At 38.7% G+C, this 26,785-nt stretch overlaps 1 protein-coding gene across 1 annotated transcript in view; it reads left to right on the forward strand.

Annotated features, from left to right (window-relative positions):
* The first annotated feature begins 352 nt into the window (after positions 1-352).
* The window catches only part of frmd4a (FERM domain containing 4A), a 612,278-nt gene continuing 585,845 nt past the window's right edge, over positions 353-26,785 (forward strand). The window contains exon 1 of the mRNA XM_039761499.1: positions 353-892. Coding sequence (XP_039617433.1) covers positions 848-892 — 45 coding nt within the window. The 5' untranslated portion in view covers positions 353-847. The remainder of the gene's footprint in view (positions 893-26,785) is intronic.

Here is a 26,785-nt window from a genome sequence, read left to right on the forward strand (position 1 = left end):
TAACCTAGTTGAGCAGGGAGCAGGTTTTTGTAACAGTGTGCTCAACTGAAGAGGGGGGTGTCAGGAAGGGTGGGGGGGTTCGCTGCCTAACCTGGTTTTTATGCAAATTAGAAGCAGGTAGCTGCATTTGTTGCATATCAGCAGAAATCCTGTGCTTTCGCTCATTTTTATGCTGCGTGCACTGCCCCTGCCTACACCAACTTCCTACTGCTGCCGTTTGTGCTCACATCTCTTGCTTGCGCCACTCATCCTCTGATTTTCTTCTTTTCTTTGGAGAGCGGCAGGCAGAAAGAGCATCTTGCAAATGCTATTTTTAAATTATTCATCCTGCTTGCTCAATCTGCTTTAAAAAAAAATGGACTCTAGATCATCAAGGGTGCAGAAACTGCCTAGCTCTCTGAGGGTTAAAAGAGCAAATGTGCTGAGGTGTATTTGCTTATATTTTAAGTAGCCATGCAGTGGCTGATAGCACTTGTGCGTTTTTCATCAATGGGCGGGCTCGTTTTCTCCTCGTGTTAATCTCTTGCTGGCTTTCTGTGCTGCTCAGCTGCAGCATCTTATTTTTTTTTTTTGTATTAATTAGTATCAGTCATCTGTGGAGCGTAAACTGTAAGGCATGACCCGCTAAATTTTAAGAGAGGCATCCGGTTTTAGGCTCGGAGTCCCTGTGTGTCTGGAAGAAGAGAAAGAAGAGGAAGAAAAGCAAATAAAAAAGTACAGCATTTGGCTTCTTCGTTTATTCCAGCAAGCAAGCTGTGGGTGTAAGAAGACTGAGAGAAAGTAAAGGGCCAAGGCTGACACCGTGAGAAGTTGCTCGTATTCCCTTAGCGGCCAACCAGAAGAAACTATGGCTGTCCAGCTAATGCCAGACTCGGCACTGAGCCTGCTAATGGTAAGGAGAGGAGCTCTTTGGCTATTTAAGATTCCTGTGCATATGTGTCAGTTGTGAAGTGGACAGTGTTGGTTTTGCTTTTGCTCTTTGCACCTGCTATACATGAGTTGATTTATTTATATTAGAATTTGTATATTGTGCAGATATTGGCCAAAATGATAATTAATGCCAAATTTATTTGAAGTAAATTACAGTATAAACTGACTTGATAGCATTGCTATTGTGTTGCCAGTGATGAATCTTAAAGTAGTCTTCCAAATTATTCTTTCTTCTTCCCATGGCTGGAAATAAAAAGTTTTTGATGTGGAGAGGTTTCCATTAAGGAAGGAATCAAATTCATTTGTGAAACATGCAAAGCAAAAGGCAAATGGTGCAGAACATTACCAACATAACTGCTTGGCAGCATGGCTTCTTTAACAAAATAATGTCTTTGTTTTGACAGTATTCATTCTCGGTGTCAAGCACTTAATTTTTCCTTGCTGTGACGGAGGTGTCATCCTCTTGACACACGCGTTGAACGTGTTAGTCTGTGATTGTGAGCTCTGTTCATAGATGCACGTTTAGGATCTAAAAGCTGTTTACGTGATCTTGTAGGGTTCAAAAACTGATTTCTTTTTGAGCTGATAATGGCATGTTTCCTGCTGGCAGTCGACGCTGTACCTGGAGTCTGCACCTGTCAGTGCTGCTGTGTTGTTATGGCAACGCTCCGAGGTCCATAGTGCCTCTGAGCCCAGGGATGTCGGCATTCAGGAAAATCTGCAAGGCGAGATGCTTTGATGGAAAAGTGGCACTCTGGGTGACATCATTTGTGTTTGTTTGTGTGTTCATTTTTATGCTAGGAAATGGTCAATTGTAAGAAACATCCAAAGATGAAACCCATTTAGGATGTTTCAGCCTGTAGTGGTATACCTTGCAAGTTTAAGAGGTGCTATATATTTATTAAAGTACCAAGGATATAGTACAATGGAAATGAAGGCTTCCACGTGTGTGCTGCTTGCATATAGTAAGCCAATAATGGCTGGCACCTGACAGGATGCGGTGACTCCTGCTCTCTGCGATCAGGTATGGTATCCAGGCAGTCTATTAAAGTTAAGCCCAGTTACGGTATAACCATCCATCCACCGTGTCATTTTCTTTGCACACTTTTTCCAGCCAAGCGTCATGAGAAGGCTGAGTCTATCTGAGCAAGTGTGAACTGGCCCAGGACAGGACACCAATTCGACATTGATCACAGTAACAATCACTCACAATAGCCCAATTAAGAGCCACAAATTAAACCAACCCCTAAAGCTTCGGGATGATGGATGAAATCAGAGTACATGGAGAAATCCCATGTGGATATGTTGAAAAAGCGCAGACTCCGCAGAGACAATGTCTGGGTTGAAAATCAAACTAGTCTCCTGGAGGCAACAGGTTAAATCATTATGCCACCATGCTGCTCAGACTCTGCTATTTGATGTTTTGTCAAAACAGTATTTCATATTCCCGCATTTGTTTACTGCACGTATTAATTGTTTTGTTTGTATTGACTGTTTACTTTGTACTTTTTGGTTAGTGAAGTGTTGTTAAACATCCAAAACTGATAGGATACACTATCCAGATGCATAGACAAGAACAGACAACAGACAATAATTTTTTTATTTAAGTTTACTACCAACTATGCGTGAGTGTGCCTTTGAAGCGACTGGTGGCTCGTCATCAGCTTGTCCCTGTTAGGAAATAGACTAGCAAAGTCTCCAAATATTTGTAGCTCTACTTCTTTCAGATTTTCTGCATTCAGTTCATGGTGCCAGGGGCCAAAGCCATTGGTTGGAAGGCAGGAAGCAAACCGGAGGGTAGTGCCTGCCTATCGCAACACACATGTAGGGAACAAACCCAAATGGGTTCATATTGAATTAGAAATACCAATCAGACTAATCTGGATATATGAGAGGAAAACGGAATAGCTGAAACAGAACCCAAGAAGACAAAGGGGACAAGATGTCAGTTCCCATGCAGAAAGTAACTGAGGTCAGTTTCAAACCCATGACACCAGAGCTGTAAGCTGGCAATTATTATTACTCTGACCCTTTACCACTCCATTTTGGAAACAGTGAATACAGAAACATGGATGGATGGTTAAAGCATAAGTAGTTTATTGAGAAATATGGATGTGGAGCAGGAGAAATGATGACAGACTTGTAGTCAATGCATTCATGTAAATAATATAAAATGGCAAGTGTGAGCTCATTAAATATGGAAAATCCAGAGTAGTTTAGGCAGGTTGTACAACTGAAATGAGATGAGCAATTTTGCCCAGTGCAAATCCACAGGTCTTGGTTAAATGAAAGACAGCACATCACGCTTGCAAAGACATACTGACAGAGGGCATGCAAGACTCGCAGCAGAGCTGAGTGAGCTCCTCTTGATTTCATTTGTAATGTCTGAAAGGGACATGTTGTACTTTTGCAGAAAAATCCAGACGTGCTGACAAATGTGTCAGTTTGAGCTTCAACAATATTTGACCATTCCAGTTCATTTGTGGTGAAGGCTTTGTTGAGCTGGGACATGAGTTCATTGATGTGATTTCTACATGCGTTCAGGTCAGAGGGGGTCGGGACAGGTCAGGCTCTCTTTTCGTAATTGCAGAGAAATTCAATTGAAACAATCACAGCAGTGACAGAATTCAGATCGAAATGCGTCCTTGATTGATGTGGTTTTAACATGTTTCATCGCATTGACTGGCACTTAATAATGTGACAGACAAGCCACTGTGCTCCTGGTACCAGTCATGGACTCCAAGGCAATAGAGCTTTTATAATATGAATTAACAAAGAAAGGGAAATAGAAGTATTAGACAAGGAGACAAAATGCCTGCTTGTCCTTTACAACTATCTCTTGTCACTCTTCCTCCTTGCCAGTAGAGGAGGTGCCAATTCAGCTTGGGCCCCACCCATAGTGCCACCTTTTTGGTTCTTTTCATTTTTGCTGAATACTTAAAATACATTTTCTGTTACTGTTAACTCCACCCTTCATTGTCATTCTTGACAGCTAGGACCAATGACTAAGAGGCAGAGCCTTTAATTTTTTCTTGTTTCCCAGATAATACCACTAATTTACATTTTAGTCTCTTGAGTGAAGAGAAAATCAAAGAGAGAGCACCACTAGAGGGCAGTATTTGTCAGGAGCAATCTTACATCTGGCAATTATTCTGATAATTTATGTTAAATATTTAAATATTTTATTAATTTTGGGGTCATTTTGGCAGTTATTTATGGTTGTGTACATTCTCCAGCATTCTGGGTGCCCGTCGTTAGGACACACGCAGTAGTCACGGACATATCCTTGCAGATCATGATTCTGATTGTGGCATGATGGCATGAAAGGTTTTCAAGGGACATCCTTCTCTATCCGAACTGTGGATAAAACCTTTTTGAATATTGCTACAGAAATGTTTCCAAGTATGTTAGGTCTCTTTGCTTTTGCATTCTGGCTCTGAGTGAGTTTTTCATTTTGGCTTGTCACACATTTTTTTTTTGTATCTTTCCAGTTTTTGACCCCTTGCTTGTTTTTGTATTTTCCTATGCGTAACGGTCATAACGGTCGACAACGTCCGCCATGTTGAACTTTCTTATTTATGGCCCCATCTTCAAGAAATTTGGTAGGCGGCATCCCTGCACTAACCGAAACCGATGTACGTATTTATTTCGGTGGTATGACGCCAGTGGTACCCATTTCCTTTATCGTTCAAACTGTACCCCCATTAACATGTTTATCGAGGTGATTCACTATCGATCAAAGAACTGTCACTTACCGAGTGGTTTCCATGCCTGGAGATGGCACCTACCTTTTCCATTCTCTTTGTTACATATTGCACGGCCATATCAGGCTCACTCTTGATATCCAAAGGAACATTGTGTCTTATGTATTGAATGACTGGGACAGGTTCAAGGTGTGGACTGATGACGGTACAGGAGATAATTATACTACACAGGAGCACTATAAGAGTGAAATGCTTAAGCTCTTCATCTATGGTTCTGCATGTGACTTGATGGCTGCCGCTTTCAAGTGTACCGAAATGGCCAAATATTTTACACCTTTGGACAACCGCCAATGCCTCTTAGATTCACAGGTGACGATTTCAGTAGTGGACACTTTGATGTTTATGAATGTTTAAACTCTCAAAAGCTGGATGCGAAGTTATCGATGAAACCGGTTGTATGCTTACAACGCTTGACAGATGCCAAATGTCACTTCAACACAAGTCCTGCAAATACTGTTGTACGAGGGATATCCAGAAAAAAAGGTTATAACAGCTGTTAAAAATCGAAAAATGAATATATTTCAACCAAATTTTCATGGTATGTTCCAAAATATGTGTTTATTTCTCAACATAATTGCCGTCAACTTCGATGCAATTCTTCAGCCTGGGCACTCGCTTTTTTATACCCTCTCGAATACGCTCCGTTCCACCTCCGAAAGCCACTTCTCCACACTCTCCTTCACCTCCTCATCGTTGGAAAAACGTTTCCCACCCAAGAATTCTTTCAGTTTGGTGAAAAGGTGAAAATCTGAGGGCGCAAGGTCCGGGGAATAGGGTGGGTGGGTAACAGTATCCCATCCAAAGGACACAAGCAGGTCCTGAGTCACACAAGCGGTATGGATTCTGGCGTTGTCGTGAAGGAGGGACACACCACGAGTCAGCATTCCCCTCCTTTTGTCTTTAATCTTTTTTTTCAATTTTTTTAGGGTCTCACAATATGTTTCAGCATTGATGGTGGTCCCTTTGGCCATGAAATCCACCAACAAAACCCTTTTTCTGTCCCAAAAGACAGATGCCATGATCTTCCGCTCTGAAAACTGAACATTGAATTTTTTGGCTGATGGGGAATGGGTATGGCGCCATTGTTGGGACTGCCTTTTGGACTCAGGAGTATAGTGACATACCCAAGTTTCGTCTCCAGTCACAATAGAGTCAAGGAACGCCTCACCCTCGATTTCATAATGCTGAAGAAATTCACATGCAGCTAAAACGCGATTTTGGCGATGTTCTTGAGTCAACATTTTTGGCACCCATCTTGCACTCAGCTTCCTGTAATCAAGTTTTTCTGAGACAATTTCACCCATGAGACTTCGTGAGATGTGTGGGAACATTTCATGAAGGGTGTCAATCGTCACACGATGATCACTGCAAATTTTTTCATCAACTTGCCACAGAAGCTCTTCTGAAACGAGAGACGGCCTCCCACTCCTTTCTTCGTCATGAGTGTCAGTGCAACCTTCTTTGAACGACCTAGCCCACTTGTAAACATGCTGACGTGACATTACCTCAGGTCCATAAGTTTCCACAAGCTGAGATTGGATCTCGGCCGCGGATTCGCGACGCAAAGTGAGGAACTTGATGACTGAACAAATCTCGCATCGGCGGGAGGTGGCACAACCGGTCTCAGCAGAGGTTGACGAACTAGCTTGCTGTGATGACATTTCACAACTGACTGACGCGGCCCCGGGCTTATTTTGACTGTTAGGACCCCCCTACACACAGGTATGCCAACCTTCGAAAAAAAAATTCCCTGCACCCTCCAGGGCACTTGTAACCTTTTTTTCTGGATATCCCTCGTACTTGAAACAAACCATGAAACTCAAACCGATTATGACAGCAGCAATCCAAGCTGTGAGGTTTGAGACAAAATTACTGTACATTGCATGCTCAAGAGTAAGCTCAGCGCACAGCTTGGTCATATTACAACCGGAGGGCCGAACTCACAATGTGGTATACAAAGAGATCCTTAACAAATAATTATTGGTATATTTTCCCTCAGTTTAAAAAGGTTTAATTTTCTTCTTAATAAAAATTTTAAGGCAGTACTTTGCCGCTGCGAAGCGTGGGTATTTTGCTAGTTATACATAAGGGTTAGGATTATATTGGGTGGGATGGCTTGGGTTTTTACTCCTTCCTTAGGATCATAGCAACAGTGTTCTATTTCTTGCCATCTCCAAGCACTTCCTTCCTTTTGAGGTTTTTGCCTTTTAGACTCTTTCTATTAGTCCTGTTCCTGCCAAAAATATTCTTGAGCACCGATGGGTAACACATCTACAGAACCTCCTTCCTGGGCACCTAAATGAGAAGAAATATGGTGTTGACTTCTGAATAGACAGATTATTGGGGAAGCTAGACACACTCTATAAAGGGTGGTCTCATTCACACCTATCAACTTCCACTTCAGGCTTTGACCATTCCTTCATCTTTATTTTTTCATCTCCGTTTTTTCAGAATCACCAACTATGTTTGCAGAGCTGCTTTCCTTAAGACAGTAGGTTTGATTATAAATTACATTTATAAAAGGTAAATGAACAGATTAGTTATATCCTGTTGGTATGACTAATTTGCAAGTATTTTTCAATGATGATAAGAAGCTCATGCATAATAGTCAGTAAACAATATTGTAATTAGTAGGCTCTTCACGGTATAGGCGGGTATGGCTGGCTTATCACAGTAAATACCATCCTTTGGCATGAGCTGTTTACTTTTGACAAACTATTTCTATTGGTCTGCAGTTTAGCATCAAGTGTTCTGTGCCACACATTGAGACAGTCCCCTGAATCCTGCTGTATGTAAAATAAATTATATTTAACACAGAAAAGAAGTTCTCAGTAGCCTGAGATGACTTAACTGAGTCCCTAAGAGGCAATAGATTTTCCAACTACTAAACAGACTTTCAAAAGGTACGACAGCTCTGTTCTTGGCCAAAGTCTACAACATCTATGACTGACAGCTATTGTGCATGTGAAAGGACCCTTCAGTAGGAGATTTGCTGCCTGAGGAGACATTATCACTTCAATGGAGTTGGACCCTCCTGAGCTGGAAGTATGTAGTGGCTTTTTGTTGTGGTACTACTTATTCTTTGACTAGTCAAGAAAAATTCATTACTTCATATAGTGTCTTGCGTACTGAGCTTTATAAAGCAGTTCAAAATGAAAAGTGCATTTAACTACAAAAGCGGAGAATATACACAAAGAAGAGGAATATAAGATGAGTAGCTTATGGCATAAACCAAGTAAAAAATGTCATAAGAGAAAAAGTTGGTCTTCTTATCCATTAGTTAATTGTCACTTAGGGAAGGGACATTTGAGCTCATCCAGTTCACTGGTCAGAGGTAATGCATGCAGTGCTGTCAAGTAGTCAGTGAATGAGCCAATAATGTTTGAGGGGGTCCAGTATGGCATCTGTTAAGTGAAACTTTCTCTATGAATTACAAAGTACTGTAGAAGCACCACTATGTGAAAAACAAAAGGATTGGTGGGATGATGCATACAAGTTTGAAAAATGGCAGGAAATTGGCCAGCTTTACTGTTTTCAAAGAATGTTTTCACTCATTGAGTGCAAGTTCTGGGTGATTAGAAGAATTTGATCATAACAGATAGCAGTAGCCAGTTTTCCCAGACCCTTGTTAAGCTGAACATGCATTGAACCATTGTGGTCATAATTTGAATTAAATGGATGTGAAAATGTTATTTTACAATGCATTATTTAATAAAATAAAAGGTAATGAGGTGGGCAAGCACTAAAGATATTAATACAGTAATGCTGGCTGGGATCTGCCTGTCCATGGAGTGTTAACCTCTGCTCTCTAGTGCCTTTACCAATATTTAACATGGTTAACTTTGATCCAATTGTAATCCAATTTATTTTTGTATAGTTATCTTCAAAGACTAATGGCTCAGGGTGGTATAAAATAGTTTACAGGTAAAATACAAGCTACAGATTTTAAATTTATGTTTATCTTTATTTGCTTAGCAGACACTTTTATCCAAAACATCTTGCAAAAGGGAAGCTTTGTGAGATACATGATGTACACATATGAAAGTACAGATTTGGTTCAACACACAATAAAATAATTTCAAAGTGAATTATGTGAAAGGATCCTAACAATATATGTCTATGAATCTTAGATATATGGCCAGTTGACAATAGTGGAGAGGAAAACAAAATCTCAATAACAGTATTGCTTGAAGAAAATTAACTGCTAGGGATCTATGGTCAGTTTTAACATAAGTTCAAAAGACAAAGTCACATACAATGACAGTCCTGCTGGCCTCCCCACCTTATCCTGTGCATTTTATGAAGTTTGTGCTGGGCAGTATATTAAGATGACATTCTGGTTTCATGTCACTACTTCTAGGGCTACCAGTATCTTCCCCTTGGAAAGGAAAAATGTCTTGGCACAAGAGTAGTGGCACCAGGTGCCACATCAAGATACTGAAAAGAGAAATAGAATAGTTGAGGTTTATAAATTTTGTATTGCTTATATTTTTGTACAAATGGTTAACAAACAACAATGCAGTAGTGCACAGCTAATGAGCAGCTCTAGTCAGGGTATGCTAAACTAAAGCAGTGAGTAGTCAGCCTGAATTTTAAAAGCTGAGACTTATATTAGCAGATAAACCATTCAACAGCTTCAGGGCCTCTGTGGGTTGTCAGAAGCATTGAAGCCACCCTGGGTAGTAGGCCATAAAAGGAGAATGTGCAGAGGTTGTGTACATGTGTGTGTGTGTGTGTGTGTGTGTGTGTGTGTGAAAGAGAGAAAGATGCAACACACATTAGACCTGCTACTCATACTCATGCCGTCATGGTACTAGTCTTCATTCACCAAAGTGAAACAGAAAAATGCAGTCTGCACATGCACTAGTCTCAGCAGACATATGCCTAGAACACTGCAGGGTCAAAGGGCCTGATTAAGCAATCCCGAAACAGGCTAGCAGTACCAGAAAAAATAAATCACATGCTCCAAATAGGAATATTTCTATAAAAAATAAAATGAATTGAGAATATCATGGAAAATTGGAACAATTTGATTATGATGACATTTTAACAAAACATTACTTAAATGAGTTTACTACTTTCTTGATTTTTTGCACAACACCTCCTTCTCCTGGAGAATAGGGGCAGTGACTTATTTACCCTTAATACACTAAGTAGGGCCTAGAACATTTAAAGCTTTATATAAGAGAAGGACGATATTGAAAGCACCTGTAAACTTAACTGGAAGCCAGTGTAAAGACTTAAGAACAGGAGTTATAGTATATGGTGGCACTTTCTAATCCTTATAATGATTCTTTCAGCAGCATTATGAATTAACTGAAAGGTTCAAATGGATCAGTTTGAACAGGTTGTAAATTTTATCAAACATAAATATATGAATTGATTTCACAATATCCTCCATATTTCAAAACTATCTTAATTTTGCAATATTTTTTAAGCTAGGAAAACAGCTTCACCATTTTTGAGTATCCACTATCTATATAAAGTGTGCGTGTTTTTTAATGGTATATGACAATGGGCCAAAACATGGGTCTTTGTCAATGACAGTCCTCTTCATGTAAACACTCTATTATAGCAACCGCATTGTGTGGTAGCTATTAAATTTAGGGGGCTATTAAAGAATTTGTGACAAACACAAATATTTGGCTTACCAAATAGGTCACCCTTGAATCTCTTGAATCTCTTTTATTGAAAAAATCTATTCAGTCAGATTTGCCAGCACAAAGCTGACAGCCAATGCTGAGTACTCAAAATCTCAGATTCTTCTTTGTATCTCCTGGTGAGTCTGATTCCTACTACCTCCCAGGTCGTGACTGCAAATTGACTGGATGCTTTTTCTAAATGGACCAGTGAGCCAAGTCATGGGTTTGGGGATGATCAAATGAATCGTGGTTTACTTTAATTTGTTACATATAGCACTGACATAAATTTAGGTGGCCTATAAAAATGAACTGAAAGTTATAAACATTGTATAGAAAAGAACAGGTAAAAAGAAACAATATTGTCAACTTTGTATAATGTCCACCTCCTCCATGTTCTCTCCAAGGAAGACCCTTTTTCTGTGTTGTACAAGCATTTAAAGACCAAAGCATGCTGTCACTCCTGGTTTTTGTTGTACACAGGGCTTGAAGTGGGCTGGTAAGCTCTACCGGCACTTCCATGTTTGCATCCTTCATCTACTTCACATCTCATTTTCCATGCAGCTATCCACCCCATCTCTCTTTTCTGCTCAGTGAAGCTGCCCTTCTTAACTCACCGCCAGTCCTGCTTATCTGCATGATTACAGCCTCATCTTGTATAAAACTGCAAGCGCCATTTCTACACGCAATCACTTGTCAACACTGAGGCATCGTCGGCACTACAGCATTATTACTAACAAATATCAACATAAACACAGGTCAGCTAATTTTCTTTTTTCTATGTGTTTTTTAAGACTTTGAGGTATTAAATTTTTCTAATGTTGTGGGAGATACCCTTAAATATTTCCTTTCTTAGTGAATACCTACTCTACTAGAAATATCATTCTGTAAAACTTCAGGTTTTTAACTAACAGGAGACACTGTTTTTGTCAATGAGTGGGAGAGTGAGACAACTTTGCATTATATACAGTATATATAGATTTAAAGTACATTTAATCATACAGTCCATTAATTCTAGTCAAGTTCCATTTTCCTCATTAAGAAAAAATCGGAAGTGGTCTCCCCTAGACTTTCTCGTATACTCAGATATGGGGATGGATATTTGAGGAGTAAACCGCAAGACAATGATTATGTTTTTATATCATGTACATTAAAGGACCATCAGCATCAAATCAAATCAAATCAAATTAATATTATTTTGAACAATTATTATCAAAATAAAGTTGAATAAATCGGACTCTGCAGCTGCATGTATAAAAAGTTAAGTACCACCTCTGGTTAGCAAAAATAGCCAAACGTTGATAGAAATCTACCTAAAACTTTTATGCAAAATTTGGTTGACTTAAGAGAAAGCATACTCAAGTTATTGTGTTTACACACACATACAGACAACATACAGACGTAATTCCAAAAATGGTATTTTTGGACTCAGGGAGGTCTAAAATGTCGAGATTCATCAAAATCTCAAAATGGAATTTTTGGAGGATTCCAATACTTTCCCTATACAAGAAAGTAAAAAAAGAAAAAGAAATGAGCAGGTAATTATATTTGTGGTCATTAGAAGGGAATCATGTTGGTGTCGCATGAAGTTTTCCTACCTCATAATGTTTGGATCTCTGCTTGGTTTCTAGCTAGAGAGCATTCTGTGTGGGGTTTTCATTTTTTCTCTGTGCTTACAGTGATGTTCTCTGGTTTCTTTCCACTTTCCAAAGACTTGTTTTTAAAGAGGTTTACATCTGTTAACTTGCAATGTACAATGTACAAGTGAGGCTGGATCAGATTTCCCCGGGTGTTTTTGTGTGCCTAGAACCACATCAAAGTTGATTCAGTTACCTTGAATCAATCAGCTTTAAAGTTAGCCTCTGACATCAAGCAGAGAATGAAAAAGCATGGAAAATCCAGCATTATACTGTATATCATTCATTTAAATGTTTAAGACAAGGAGGTTTTTGTAGACCTTTGTTAAAGAATGAGAACTGCTGTGTCTTACTTAAAGGCTGACCTAGAACAACAACATTTCTGAAGGTCCAGAAGCAGAAGAAACCCAATGAAATCAGATGACAGATATGTGTGAATGTGAGATTGCTGTCCCTGGGGTTTAGTCTGTGGTTGATTCCTCCTGTTGGCATTGGGTTCAACTCAATATTATTCTCTTTATTCTTTAATAGTTTGAGTTAATGTATTATTATTTTATAAAGTATAAAACACTTCAGACTGCCTCAATTAAAATTTTATTGGGATGACACATTAACACTAGAATTACCAGAGCCTACAAAAAAGCTCGTAGATCTGTCCCACCTTAAATCACTTCACACCTCTCCAACAGCGTCTTTTGTCCTGTAAATGTGTTGACAAGCAGCAAGAAGCCTACAATCACATCCCCCACTGGCGCACAGTTTTCTCAGCTCAAGTCTGTTTACCTGCGTGTCATTTGCTTTGACTTGTATAGAGTGAGAAGTCAAGCAAAATGACACCTTTTATAAATATTACATTATTTGGAACACTTGCATTTTATGTGTGTTCCGTGTCTACAACGATCTATGTAAACACATCGTTAAAACAGAAAAGTTTTTCATGTTTTAGTAATAATTGAGAAAATGTAGATGTGAAGTATATAATGTGTGAAACTTGAAGTCCAAATATCAAATAAACACTTTCACAAAAGTTACAAATATAACAGAACAAATGTGCTTCTATTCAAGAATATAACTGCAGGAAAAGAACCCGCATTAGGGTGCGACATCGACACGCATTTGCAACAACCGTTTCGGTGGTGCAATGGTATCAACTGTTGACTGATAATAAAAACTTCACAGGTTCGACACCGGATGAGTCCGTTCTGAAAAGTGAGCTGCTCTTATTCTTACTATTTTAAAATAAAAACATGTGTTTGATTTCAGTCTGTAATTGCCGGTGTAAATTTATGATACTTGTAAAGGTTAGCTTTGTTTTTATTTTATTCAGCTTTATTTTCTCAGTCACATTCACAATCCCAGCACCAGGGCATTTGATACTACTATTTTCACATAAAGAAGCGGTATGTTTGTATGTTTTTACTCAAAAATAGTAAGAATAAGAGCAGCTCACTTCTCAAAACAGACTTGTCTGCTCTCGAACCCGTGAAGTTTTGATTATCAGTCAACAGTTGATACCGTTGCACCACCGAAGCAGTCATAGCAAATGTTGATGTCGCACCCTAATGCGGGTTCTTTTTCTGCAGTTATATTCTTTAATAGAAGCGCATTTGTTTTTTTATATTTGTAAATTTTGTGAAAGTGTTAATTTGATATTTGGACTGCAGGCTTCACACATTATACACTTCATGTATACATTTTGTCAATTATTACTAAAACATGAAAAATGTTTCTGCTTTAACGATGTGTTTAAATAGATCATTGTACACACGGAACACACATGAAATGCATGTGTTCCAAATGATGATAAAGTATTTATAAAAGGTGTCATTTTGCTTGAGTGAATGAGAAACTCTATACAAGTCTAAGCAACTGAAACGCAGGTAAACAGACTTGAGCTGAGAAAACTGTGCAGCGGTGGGGGGATGTGATAGTAGACTGCTTGCTGCTTATCGACACATTTACAGGACAAAAGACGCTGATGGAGAGGTGCGAAGCGATTTAAGGTGGGATGGATCTACAAGTTTTTTCGTAAGCTCTGGTAATTCTAGTGTTAATCTAGTTATTAGCACTGCTGTCACATGGGTTCAGTACCCTGGGATGCGCAGTCACTGCTTAGAGCTTGCACGCTTTCCATGTGTCTTTGTGTGTGTGTTTTTTTTTGTTCCGCATGCTAAAGACATCCACAATTGGTTAATTGCCAACTGTAAATTTAACCCATGTGGTTTGTGTGAATGACCCAGGAATGAACTAACATCTCATCCAGGGTTAGTACTTGTCCTGATCCTGCCAGGGCAGCCTGTGGATTGAGACCCTCTACAGCAAGATTTTACAATTATACAAACACTTTACTTCTGAAAGTACATAAGTACTGTATATTGAATTAAATGCATAATGTCTGTTGAATAACATATAATAATAGCTGTTAATTTTACTGCCTCTGCTAAGTAATAGTGTAATGTAATTTGAGAATGGTATTAACTGGCTTACACTTATTTTAATTTAAGTGGATAAAAGGCAATTCTAAATTTAACAGTATCATTGTTATATTTTAATATAGAGTAGTACTGCCTATAGAGGATTAACTCAAATGACAGTATAAGCTACAAAATGTAAAGCCTGTAATGTTACATGTTTAAAATGAAATGCAGATGTGTTTAAAAACAGACAGCATTCTAAAATAAGTATTAGATACTGGCTAATATTGTGGAACATTATGACATGACAAAATTGTACGATAGACAGATAGATAGATGGGGCTGTGTCCATGTTACTTTCTGCTGACATATCTCTGCACTTCATCAAAGATAAGTTCTGGTTTATTGAACAATAGCCTGAGCAAACCAAAGCTCGTCACACTCAACAAGAATGCATTTAAGTCAGTCCTCTACGTACGTTGCACAGTAATGAAATGAAATGAGGGTTTTGTTACAGAGTATGTGGCAGCAAAAAATCAGCACTGTATTGATTTCTTTTTTTTTCATTGCTGTTAGGCAGTGTACTGTGAGATGTCATCTAGTCTCTAAGGGGATGGTATTATAGCTCTAGACAGGATGAGTTCATCAGGTTTGACCTCTAGACTGCTCTAGGTTAAAGGTATTGTGATGTGTATCAGAGAAGTAAATTAGTCCAAGAGAATGCAATGAAGGAGATGGGGTTAGCGTGAATTTCTGGAAATGGACTTTGTGTATCTGTGCAAGCATGGAGTAAAACCATTTGACATTGAAGGATCACAGCAAGACATCCATTAGGGCAAGTATGGGGGATTTTTAATAATTACTTACGTCATGATCTGAATTAAAAGATCACAATTAGTAAGAATAAATTAAAGTAAAAAAACAGGAATCATTGCTGACGTAACATTATATCGTATGTCAGTACACACATGCTGAGCACTGGAGGCTTTTGCATGGTAGTTGGTCATGCATTCAAGAATTTCACTGTCTTACACATGACAATACTACTGATAGTACTATTTCTATTACTACTACTGCTATTACTACTAGTAGACAGCACTAGAAAAAGTCCAGAGAAGAGTAACTGAGCTGATTAACAAAAAAAAGAGCTGATTCTTCTCAGTTTAAGTAAAATAAAATTAAGAGGACATAATTGAAGTGTGTAAAACTATGAAGGGAATTAGTACAGTGGATCGAGACTGTTCGTTTAAAATGAGTTCAGCACAGGGACACAGTTTTGACTTGATAGAGTCCAATATTACTCTGCTTTCCCCTTTTGTATTCTACATTGGGTAGACTTTATCAGAATGCCTCCAATGCCATAGACCTACCACTGTTAATAAAGTATTGTACTTTATAACTTCTCCCACCTTCCCCTCTACATCTATAACCTTGGGCAATTATACAGAATATAAGGACAAGCTGGAGTTAAGTTCCAACTGTAAATAATGTATTATTGATAATATTCATAAACTAATAATAATAAGCAACCTACATCTGAATATTGGCAATCATACAACCTGATAAATGCTAGATGTATAGTTTCAGGTGGCACACAGACTTGTAGTTACCTGAATGTCTCTAGCTAAGTCTTCATTTCTAGTCAGTTTTCTTCAGGACAGACTGTATGCCTGCCTCTGTCTGGCTACCAAGTCGTGCTTTCTGCTTGTGTTCTTCTCTTCATGGCCATGGTGTGTGTGTGTGAGAGAGAGAGGGATGGGTAAAGTGACCAAATGTAAAGATTATCTGTCCAGATTCTTACACCAATAAGGCATCGTGGCACAGGATGGGCTCTGAGTCAAAACCAATCTCAAACATCCATACTTCAAACAAATGGGTACACACACTGCTTTTTCACACCTGTCCCGATAACCTTTTGTTGAGAAGAGGCTTGTAGGTTTATTGTCTTCATGCCAGGGTTGGTTTATTAATAATGCCCTGCAGAGAATCCCCCTTCCAAACTGTTTTTAGACACCTCCCCCAACCTTGCCATACAATTCAAATCCTCAGTCAGTCCTAACGATTCAGGGGGTCAGTTAAACTCGAAAGCATTGCTGTTCTCATCAATGAAATAAAACATTCTTCCTGAAACATTGTTATATTCACTTTGTCTGACTTACAATTAAAGACATACAAAAAATTTGTCAACTTATATGCAAAATTTTGCGCCCCAACAGATACAGTTGGAAACTTATTATGGGTAACATTAGGAAGTTTCTCGATACACAAAGGACCATAGATATATTGAATAGTAAGTAGTACTACACCAAGTAGTGTGCTGGACAGTAGGACTTTAGGGACTTTCAAAACTTGACTTGATGTGTTTTTAGAAGAAGTAAGTGGATAGGACTGACAAGCTTTTTTGGGATGAATGGCCTGTTCTCATCTAGATTATTCTAATTTTCAAATAAAGCAGTACGTACGCGCATACATCATTATCCACAGTAATATCACAGTAACAACACCACCATTTTAGAATTTTGTAATTTGGAAGTCTGATAAAAAACAACTGACAAAAAGAATTCAAAAACATTGCAATAACATACTCAGCTAGCTATCGAGTCCAACAGTATAAAAAAAAATCTGTTTCTGAAAGACAGAAAATAATTTTTAATGTGGTAGAAAAAGATGTTCTTTCCTTTCATAGCATTCTTCTTCTAGTGACTGTTACTGAATCTGCTCCTTCCTTTGAAGAGGGCCCTGTTAAAATTACGCACAAGGAGGGTGACCTCTTTTTGTGAACAAATGTCTGAATTCTGAGTGTTATCATTATGGAGATTGGCTTCATCAATACAGACGTGGAAGAATCTGACAAACTGGAAAAGGAGCAGAGGTTGTTTTGGATCGAATGGTCTAAATGGAAAATAAAATTGCACAAGTAAGTGGGTTAACGTAATGTAGGCCTGTAATATTAATAACAGAGCATTTGAAGATACAGAAACATAATTTTTTAAGAGTGGAATTAATCTTTATTGATTTTTATTTTTGTAGTTAGACACTATCCGAGCTATTCTCTTACCCTTATACAGAATATATATATATATATACAGTGGAACCTTGGTTCACGAACGTCTCGGAACATGTACAAATCAGTTTACAACCAAAAAGTTTGCCAAACTTTTGCATCTGTTCACAACCACAGACACGGTATACGAACAAGCCAGTTTCCCTTTCGGTTTGTGCGCGCCGATGATTTCTGCACGTGTTCAGTCTCTCCCTGTGCAGCGGGAGAGAGAAACACACACACAGATGCGCGCAAGAGAGAGAGAGACACACACACACACACACAAGCGCGCGCGCGAGACAGACACACATGTGTGTGAGAGAGAGAGAGAGAGAGAGAGACACACACACACAAGCGAGCGTGCGCGAGACAGACACACATGTGTGAGAGAGAGAGACAGCTGGCTGCATAAAGCTTGTTTTTTAAAGAGGCACATCCAAGTATTGTTTTAACCTCATTGTATTTAATGAAGACTTTTTTCTATTGGATTTTAACCTCCACTTCACTTCTGTTTACAGTGATCGGTTCGTAGCGTGCATTGTTGCAATGTTACTTTTCTTGGTTGTTTATTAAATTACGGATTTTTCAAATGTTCATTTTTTTCCCTGGGCTTAAAACTGATTAAAAAAAAAGTGTTTTTAGCGAGTAGTTCGTAGCGCTATAGCGCAAACTCTTGTAGTGTTAGTTTTCTCTGTTGTTCAAGGTTTTCTCAGTGTTATTCAGTGTTTTTACATTTAGTTTACTATTACGCTGTGCATTCTATGGTATAATTAACTATATTTGTGCTTAAAAATCTTAAAAAATATATATGTTTACATACAGTTCGTACGGTCTGGAACGGATTAATTGTATTTACATACAATCCTATGGGGGAAATTACTTCGGTTCACGACCAAATCGGTTTACGACCAGAGTTTTGGAACGAATTATGGTCGTGAACCGAGGTTCCACTATATATATATATATATATATATATATATATATATATATATATATATATATATATATATATATATATACACACATACATACAGGGGATTAATCTATTTACTTTATTAAGTTTTAAAGTTTTATACTAAACTGGCAAAAATCAACTTCATGATGGACACTACATCAAGGAATGCCTTGACTTTTCATGTTAAGTTGATGCAAGCCCACGACTGAAAACTCTGTGTGATGCCATCCTTCCACTTTCAAAGTGTGGCAAAACAGCGGACTATGGCGAAATTACAGAACTCCACCAAAGACAAAGTGAATGTTGGAAGATAAGAAAAAATCAAATACACAATAGACAGCCTGATGTATTCCATATGAAAAATACAAAATATAAAAAAATCAGCCAGTTTAATGTAAAATATGTATGCTCCTCAATAGCTTTTTTAAAATATCCCTGAAATACAGTATAACAATTATATTCCCACTAACAAGGTCATGTCATGACATTTTCTAACCTTCTTATACCAGAGCTGGGTCAGTGGAGAAAATCTAGCTAGCTTATTGGACAGGGAGCCAGTCCATCGCAGGGTGAACACACACACAGTTTAGCATCACCAAGTCACCTGACCTGTATGCGTTTGGACAGTGGGAGGAAACCCACACAGACACGGGGAGAACAGGCAAACTGCATGCAAGGAGGACAATGCCGTTGTCGGAGACGTCCTCGCTCATTTCATGCATTTAGAGTAATGTCACACAATTTAATTCAGGATGGTGAGATGTGGTGGCTACCTGATAGCACCTGATCACATGGCAGGAGCCAGCCATGCACAAACCCTCAGTCTAGCACAGTCAGTTTACAATGGCTAATAGAATGCAATGTATTTGTGTATAGCCCAGAATCACACAAGAAGTGCTATAATGGGCTTTAGCAGACCCTACCTCTTGACAGCCCCCCAGCCTCGACTTTCTAAGAAGACAAGGAAAAACACGCAAAAAAACCCTTGTAGGGAAAAAAATGTCAGAAACTTTAGTAAAGGCAGTTGAGTGGTCATGTAGAAGGTATCAAAAAAGGGGGTAAATGCAATGCAATACACTGAACAGAATACATGTAATCCTCAATACAGTAGAATAGTAAAACAGAATATTACAAGTACAGAGCAGAATTCAGCAGTAGATGATATCACATAATGTGATTTGGATTTGTTTAGAGTCCTGGACACCTCAGCCATGAAGCTGCCTTTCCCCTATTGGCCATTCCACAGCTGAGTCAGCACTGGGCCAGCCAGTCTGATGAAAGGACCCCTCTACTCCACGATTCCTGTGATCCTCCATCAGAGATGACTTTACCTTAGGCAGGCAGAACAACTTGGCAGGTGGGCCGTGGCACCGAGTGCCACATTTGAGTACCGAGAAGAGAAACAGAATAGGTGAGGGTTAGTAACAAATTATAACTATCATATTATTATGCCTAACTAAACTAAATCTCAGTTTTCAAGAATGAGGGAAGTGTAGCAGAGTACTTGGAGGAAACCCATGAAGATATGAAGACAACTTGATATAGGATTCAAATGCAGGGTGCTGCAGTAAATCTGTGATGCAGGAGCTCTAATTACTGTGCTGCTGTGCTGCCACTATTTACAATAATATAGTCATCAATATTTTAAAGCATGCCATGCTCTAACTAGAATTAGCTATTTTTTTTTAAATGTTAATTTATTGATTACAAGATGTTATTAAAGTCGAAAATTGTTTGGACATAATGTGTGCTGAGTGGCAGAGTGCTTAGTGCTGGAGCCTCATGCATTCATACAAGTAATGGTTCTTTAATGGCATTTTATGGTTCTTTACTGGGTTGTGTGGCTCCTCATATACCCATTGGTTGACAATCCACCATTTTATTCTGGGAAGAATTCTCTGATTATGAAGCTGGTGCTTTGAAAAACTTCTTTATATGTAGAGAAAATCTGAAATCTTTAATGTATGGGTAGGCTGCCTAGCAGGACATTAATAAATTAAGGAATCATGAACTTAGCCAGGGCGGCATGGTGGCGCAGTGGTAGCGCTGCTGCCTCGCAGTTAGGAGACCCGGGTTTGCTTCCCGGGTCCTCCCTGCGTGGAGTTTGCATTTTCTCCCCGTGTCTGCGTGGGTTTCCTCCGGGCGCTCCGGTTTCCTCCCACAATCCAAAGACATGCAGGTGGATGGATGGATGGATGGACTTAGCCTGTGTTATTGTAAGTATGAGTCCTTTTAAAATCATGATTTATCTGTTACAAACTATTTATGGTTTTTTTTTCTTTACTATATGGAACCTGTTACCAGATCCAAATAAATAAAGTTTTCTTTCTGGATGGTTCTTTCCTGTGGTTCCCTTATGGCAGCACTCTAAAGAACCGCTCTGGCACCTTTGTAGAACCAGTGCACTCGGTTTGAATCCTGCTGTATTCCGAGTTAAGCTAATTACAGATTCTAAACTGGCTCAGTCTATATTTGGGCCCTGTCATCAGAGGGTGCCCCGTCTACCTAATTCTGAATGCTACTGGCTCTCAAGGTGACTGAAATGAATTAAATGGGGTCGAATATGAATGTATAAAATGAAAACTTGAAGGGTGTGTAGAATCTTGATAAGCATTATATAATAAAATATGTGCTAGAAAATCTTGTTTATTGTATTGTGTTTATACAAGATGAAAATATATCTGAAATATATACTGAATACTAAATATTTTAAGGTATGTTGTGATACATTATATTACAAGATATTACAATATAGTTTTTGGAGATGATTTAATATATTTTTCTAAAAATATATTTCACAAAATGTTAAATGTTTTTATGGCATGCTTTATCTTTTGGCTACATTTTAAACATCCATCTTTTTATGATCCAAAGTTATTAGAGACTGAAAAAGAATAAAATGAAACAAAGAAGGAATCAACACTACACGGAAGCATGTAAGCATCTGTAAGCTTTTCTGTTACATGCACGCCAGTACAATTTTTCAGTCTTGTAGTATTACAAGAACAAAGCTGGCAATTACCCAGTTTCATAGAATCAGTGTGCTCCTTTCCAGCAGGCGCAGGGCCATTACCAAAGTCTCCATACCAGAGCATGTAGGCAGTTGCATCCAAGGGGCTATCTGTATACAGTTTTACAGCTTCGTTAAACATGTATGGAATTTTAAAAATATGGTTAAAATGACATGCAGTGTGCCATTGCAGCCTTTTGTCAAATGTACAGTATTTAGAAATGCAGGCTGAAATGGTACTGATCTCTCGTAAATAGTGAAAAAAACAGTTGGCATTTTTGAAGCAGTAAATTTTAAGAGACAATTCTGTAAATGTTTTCTTGTCTATGTTGTTAATAATGCCTGCATTTGCTGGGTAATCTGTTGAAAGCTATCCATCTTTAAAATGAAAAACAGATATTAACAAAAATGTTGCCCTGGGGAGGTAGAAAATTATATGAAATTGCAACCTTTTATGAATAATTCCTCAGTAAGCGCAGCTCTTTATATTTATTAATATAAAGAGTCATCAATAGTCAAGTAACTATAGATTTGATTTATATACAATAGGTGTATACATAGTATATGATGTACCTTCAGCTCCATATATATATAGTATGTATACATTTTGCTGATTTTGTTGCATGTGGATATTGTGGTTGAATGGTAGTGAAACCCAGGCTCAAGGATGAACTTTTGGGACACCAGCCAGGTTGCCCTGTTTAAATCTTTTAAGATGAAAAAAAAAACCACAAACACACAATGTCACCACAAAACATAAAATACAGGCACTTGCCCTTCTCTCTAACAATACCTTTGCTCAGTTGAGCGGGTGTTGGCTTTTCATGGAGCTCCATCATCTAGGTTAGCTCAGCTCAAACTGAGACACCTCCCTCTGGGGATGTCTGACCTTATAGGCCCTAACCAGAAGTGGGGGGAGTCAGTTGCTATCACTGGGCATCTTCTCAGAGGTGAGGAGGAAAAACAGGTGACAAGGTTGGCGACAGCACCCCCCATTGCCTTGGAGTGGTACTACATGCCTCAGCTGAGCCTGGAAGGTGACCCATTGACATGCATGTGTAACAATGCATGTTTATATCCCATTGTAAAGCAAACCAGGCGATCAGGACAAGCTTCAAGGCAGCTCACCTGCCATTATGGATGCATTCATCCTGTCTGATGCAACATTATTTGGCTTTCAACTGGTGTTGTGCTCTTAAGAAGCATAGACCCCCAGACGGATGGGTCAACTGTAATTGTTCAAGTTTCCAAAGAAGTTTCAGGGAAATGTAGTGTTTCTGGGTCTTTAAGGGGAGTCACCCAGAAGTGCTTCCCAGGAGTCAGAAGTGGCACCAGAAGTAGCTCACAGGAGTAGCTTTATAAGGCTCTTCACCTCCACAGTCAAACGATCCTGGACTCAGAAGAGAAGCAGAGGCAAAGGTTCACTTTCTGACGAGGGATAGGTGGCCAGCGAATTTTGGAAAAGAAGAAGTGCTTTGATTCAACAGATGAGTCATTAGACTGGATAAGTTTAGGAGCATTTCATTTCTTCTCCTGGCAACCTGTATTTTATTTGCTCCCTTATCCGTCCTTTTATGCCTTCACCTTACTATCCTTCCCTACCCTAATACAAACTATGTTCTGGGTAGAAGGTTTCCTCAAGATTGTCCCGGACAGACACAAAGCACTGTTGAGTATATATAGATTGGTCAGTTCTGACTCCAAAGACCCAGAAATGAATTAAGAAGGTTAGATAATCAATGGGTGCAAGAAGTCTTTTTTTTAAGAGGATGACCACTTTCAGGCTGTTGACTAAATAAGGGGAAAATATTGAATACATTTTGAAAAAAATTGCTGGCTCAGTCTTGTGGCTCTTCCACCTCAATAGTCAGGGTTCATTTAACCTTTAGACTAATCTGTTTTTCTCTGGGGCTTTGACCCATCCTAATAATAAGACTCCCTGCTAGACCCTTGACCTCTCTGGCATCGATTGGGACCACCTTCACACAAAGAAGCTCACACATAGTGTGTTGTTCACAAACAATCTTCCTTCATCTCTGCTGGTTTTCTCACTACTATTGCATTTGCACAAGTTTTCAGATCATAAGATGGTCCAGAATCTACTCAACCCAGTGTTAGTTTCTTCCGTGAGTATGCATGGTGATTCCCAAAACACACGATTCAAAACGTGACACAGTCTGTAGAACAACACGACCAATGTAAAACATATTATGGAATTTCATTTCAGTTAAGTTGCATTTAGCTTTTTCTCATTTGTAATACGTAAAAGTAGCAGGGGGCTGTATTATTACAAAATAACAGACATAAAAGAAAAAAAAAACAACACACAGGACAACATACTGCTCAAACATCAATTGAAAACCAGTCCTGCTTAGTGTTATTATATTTGCCTGAATATATTAGCATACTAAAGTTGTGGAGTATCCCGACTATGGAATCCAGAAAGATGTTTTTCTTTTTTTTATTTTGTGCAGCTTTTTCTGTTTTCATGGGCTGTCAGCCTAAATCTTTCACTCAGTGTTATTTTTAGCCCACCAGCACGACAACGACGGACTAATTGTTATTCGGAGTGGCTGTGCTTCCATTTGTCAAGCTAGCATTAACTTACAGCAGAGTTTTGGAAGCAATAATTTAGGAAATCACGATCCAAAATCTCACATTTCTGGAGAGGGGCATTTGTTTTATTTGCATTAGAGGAGTGTTTTACATGATGTAGGGTTATAATTACTTCCTTTAAAAAAAGAATATTCACAACACCCTGTTTTTTTATTTTTTTTCTACACTAAGACCCCATTTTTTTAAAACAATATAACATCTTCTATGGTTACAGAATGAAGAAGAAATACTGTACACGCACTCCCATCAGGCTTCACAGCCCAAACTCTAAATGGGATCATCATTTTGTGAGCATCATGTCTGGTGATCAGTATCTTTAATGTAATACAGCATGACATCATGCTCTACTCTCGTTGATTAGTGTGATGTTTCCTGATACAAGGTTATTTTGGATGACACAGCCAAGATAAAAAAGCTGTTGAGCTGGAGTACATTTAGCTGGTCTATCTGGCATTCAGAATTTCTTGCGTTGATTGCTTAATTAAAGCATGCTGAACATATCTGTTTCCAGAGCTTGCCTTAAACCCACAAAATTTTGGTTTCATCCCTTCCGAGTACATTATAAGATGGCAGTGCATAGTGATCCAGCCCCCCCATATGCTGCAAATTAACACACATTCACAGGAGGTGGGTAGGTGGTGAGAGCATCTCATTTGCATTCCAGACAGAAGTTGCAGCCGAATCCTGCCGTAAGTACTATGTGAAGAATCACACGCTATACAAAGTGCCAGAGAGTATTACACATTTTAAAATGGGAGTATTAAGAATTCCCTGGAGGGAGTGAAAATTGTCATTTTTATGCAAATCTTCTTTTATATCTAATAGTTAAGGCATATAAAATTATTTAGTAAATATTTTCTATGTATACACTTGTTTGTTTGCCATGATAAACACCCTTAAGACACTAGCATTGCACAATAAGGACAGGATTCTACCCTTCACCTGTCAAGATGCTAAAGGAAGCCTCAGCTCTAAGAAATCATTTCCAGTTTATTTCTAATCTCTCATAACCATTCCACTTCCATTTATAACGGTACCCCGACTGATTCTTTTTGGGTGCATTGGCATTCATTATCTACCTGAGGATGAACCCTACAGATGGGCCCAGAGACATGTTGTACAGAGTAATTTAATCTCCTGAATCCCAGTGCCTAACTCCCCCCTCCCACTGAAATGGCTTTGAAGATGGATGATAATGAGGAGAAGATAAAAACAAAGCTCCATCATATTCTTGGAGAGGTGGGAATTGTTTTTCTATTTTTTGTGACCTTAAATGAGTCGGGTAGATAGATCTGTGTTTTTTGCTCATGCACTGTAGGCATTTTACGTGATGTAACCTGAGCTACATCACAGTTTTACTTTACTATAGGTGAGCTCAGATATCCATGTGATGTGGGTTGTTCTAGTGCTTCATACATTTCTGTATACATTCAAGTCCTATTTGTATACCACTTACCCTTGGCAGTTATGTTACACCATGTGTGTTTTCAAAATAAGATCGAATGAAAGTTGCTCAGTGATACTCTGTGAGCCACGTGACAACTGCCAGTTGGCATTGTTTGCTTTCTGTTTAATGCCAGTGTTCAAGTTCCTGTTATTCTCCTAATGTCTATCTTATGCTATGCCAGGCAAACTCAATTGTGTTAAACAATGTATGCAATGGGCAAGCAGCTCAAAGAAAAATGGTGGCCCTTCATTAACTCCTTGCCATAGCGAAGCTACTGTTATTTCTATAACGTAAGTCAATGCTATATTTTCAATTACACTTCAAACTGCATTGTGTCTCCGTAGTGATTGGCTTATATATAAGTGAAACAGCATAGACTGTTCTCTTGCCACTGCTTTTTAAATAGAGAAGAGGTAAACCTCCATCTTTGGTACCAGTTAGGACATTAGAACAATTCTGATAAGAGCAGGCAAGTTCAGCCCAGCCCAACTTCACCTTCTTCTTCTTCTTCTTCTTCTTCTTCTTCTTCTTCTTCTTCTTCTTTCAGTTGCTCCCATTAAGGGTTGCCAGAGCAGATCATCTTTTTCCATGTCTTTCTGTCCTTTGCATCTTGTTCTGTTACACCCATCACCTGCATGTCCTCTCTCACCACATCCATAAACCTTCTCTTAGGTTTTCCTCTTTTCCTCTTCCCTGGCAGCTCTGTCCTTAGCATCCTTCTCCCACAATACTCAGCATCTCTCCTCTGTACATGCTCAAACCAATACAATCTCGCCTCTCTGACTTTGTCTCCAAACTGTCCAATTTGAGCTGACCCGCTAATGTACTGATTTCTAATCCTGTCTATCCTTGTCACACCCAATGCAAATCTTAGCATCTTTAACTCTGCCACCTCCCAAATTAACATCAAGTGGAATTTTCAAGGCTGCTCCTAAAGTCCTGCTTTTTAGCCTACTTCTTGGAAATTTGTCCCATTTGTCTATGATTTTCTGAGAAGGAAAACATTCTAATGTTTGTGTGAAATTTACTCTGAACATGGTTTCATGTTTTCTTGTTGAAGAATGATTTTACTGTAAAGTAACGACTGGGGTCCACTGTACTAACTCCCTACATAATTTAAAACACTTCACTTCTTATTCTCTATTTTCTTCACCTGAAGAGGTTCGGGTAACTCAGTCTTTCCTCATAACTCGTACCTCTCATACTCTGGACTTTCTCTAGTGCTACTATCTTTTGTTTTTGTAATATTGGGGGCAAAACTGAATACAGTACTCCAGATGAGGCATCTGTACTGAGTTATATAACTTAAAACCTTAAGCCATTGTAACTG

The sequence above is a fragment of the Polypterus senegalus genome, chromosome 8, assembly GCF_016835505.1.
Source record: "Polypterus senegalus isolate Bchr_013 chromosome 8, ASM1683550v1, whole genome shotgun sequence".
Lineage (NCBI taxonomy): Eukaryota > Metazoa > Chordata > Cladistia > Polypteriformes > Polypteridae > Polypterus > Polypterus senegalus.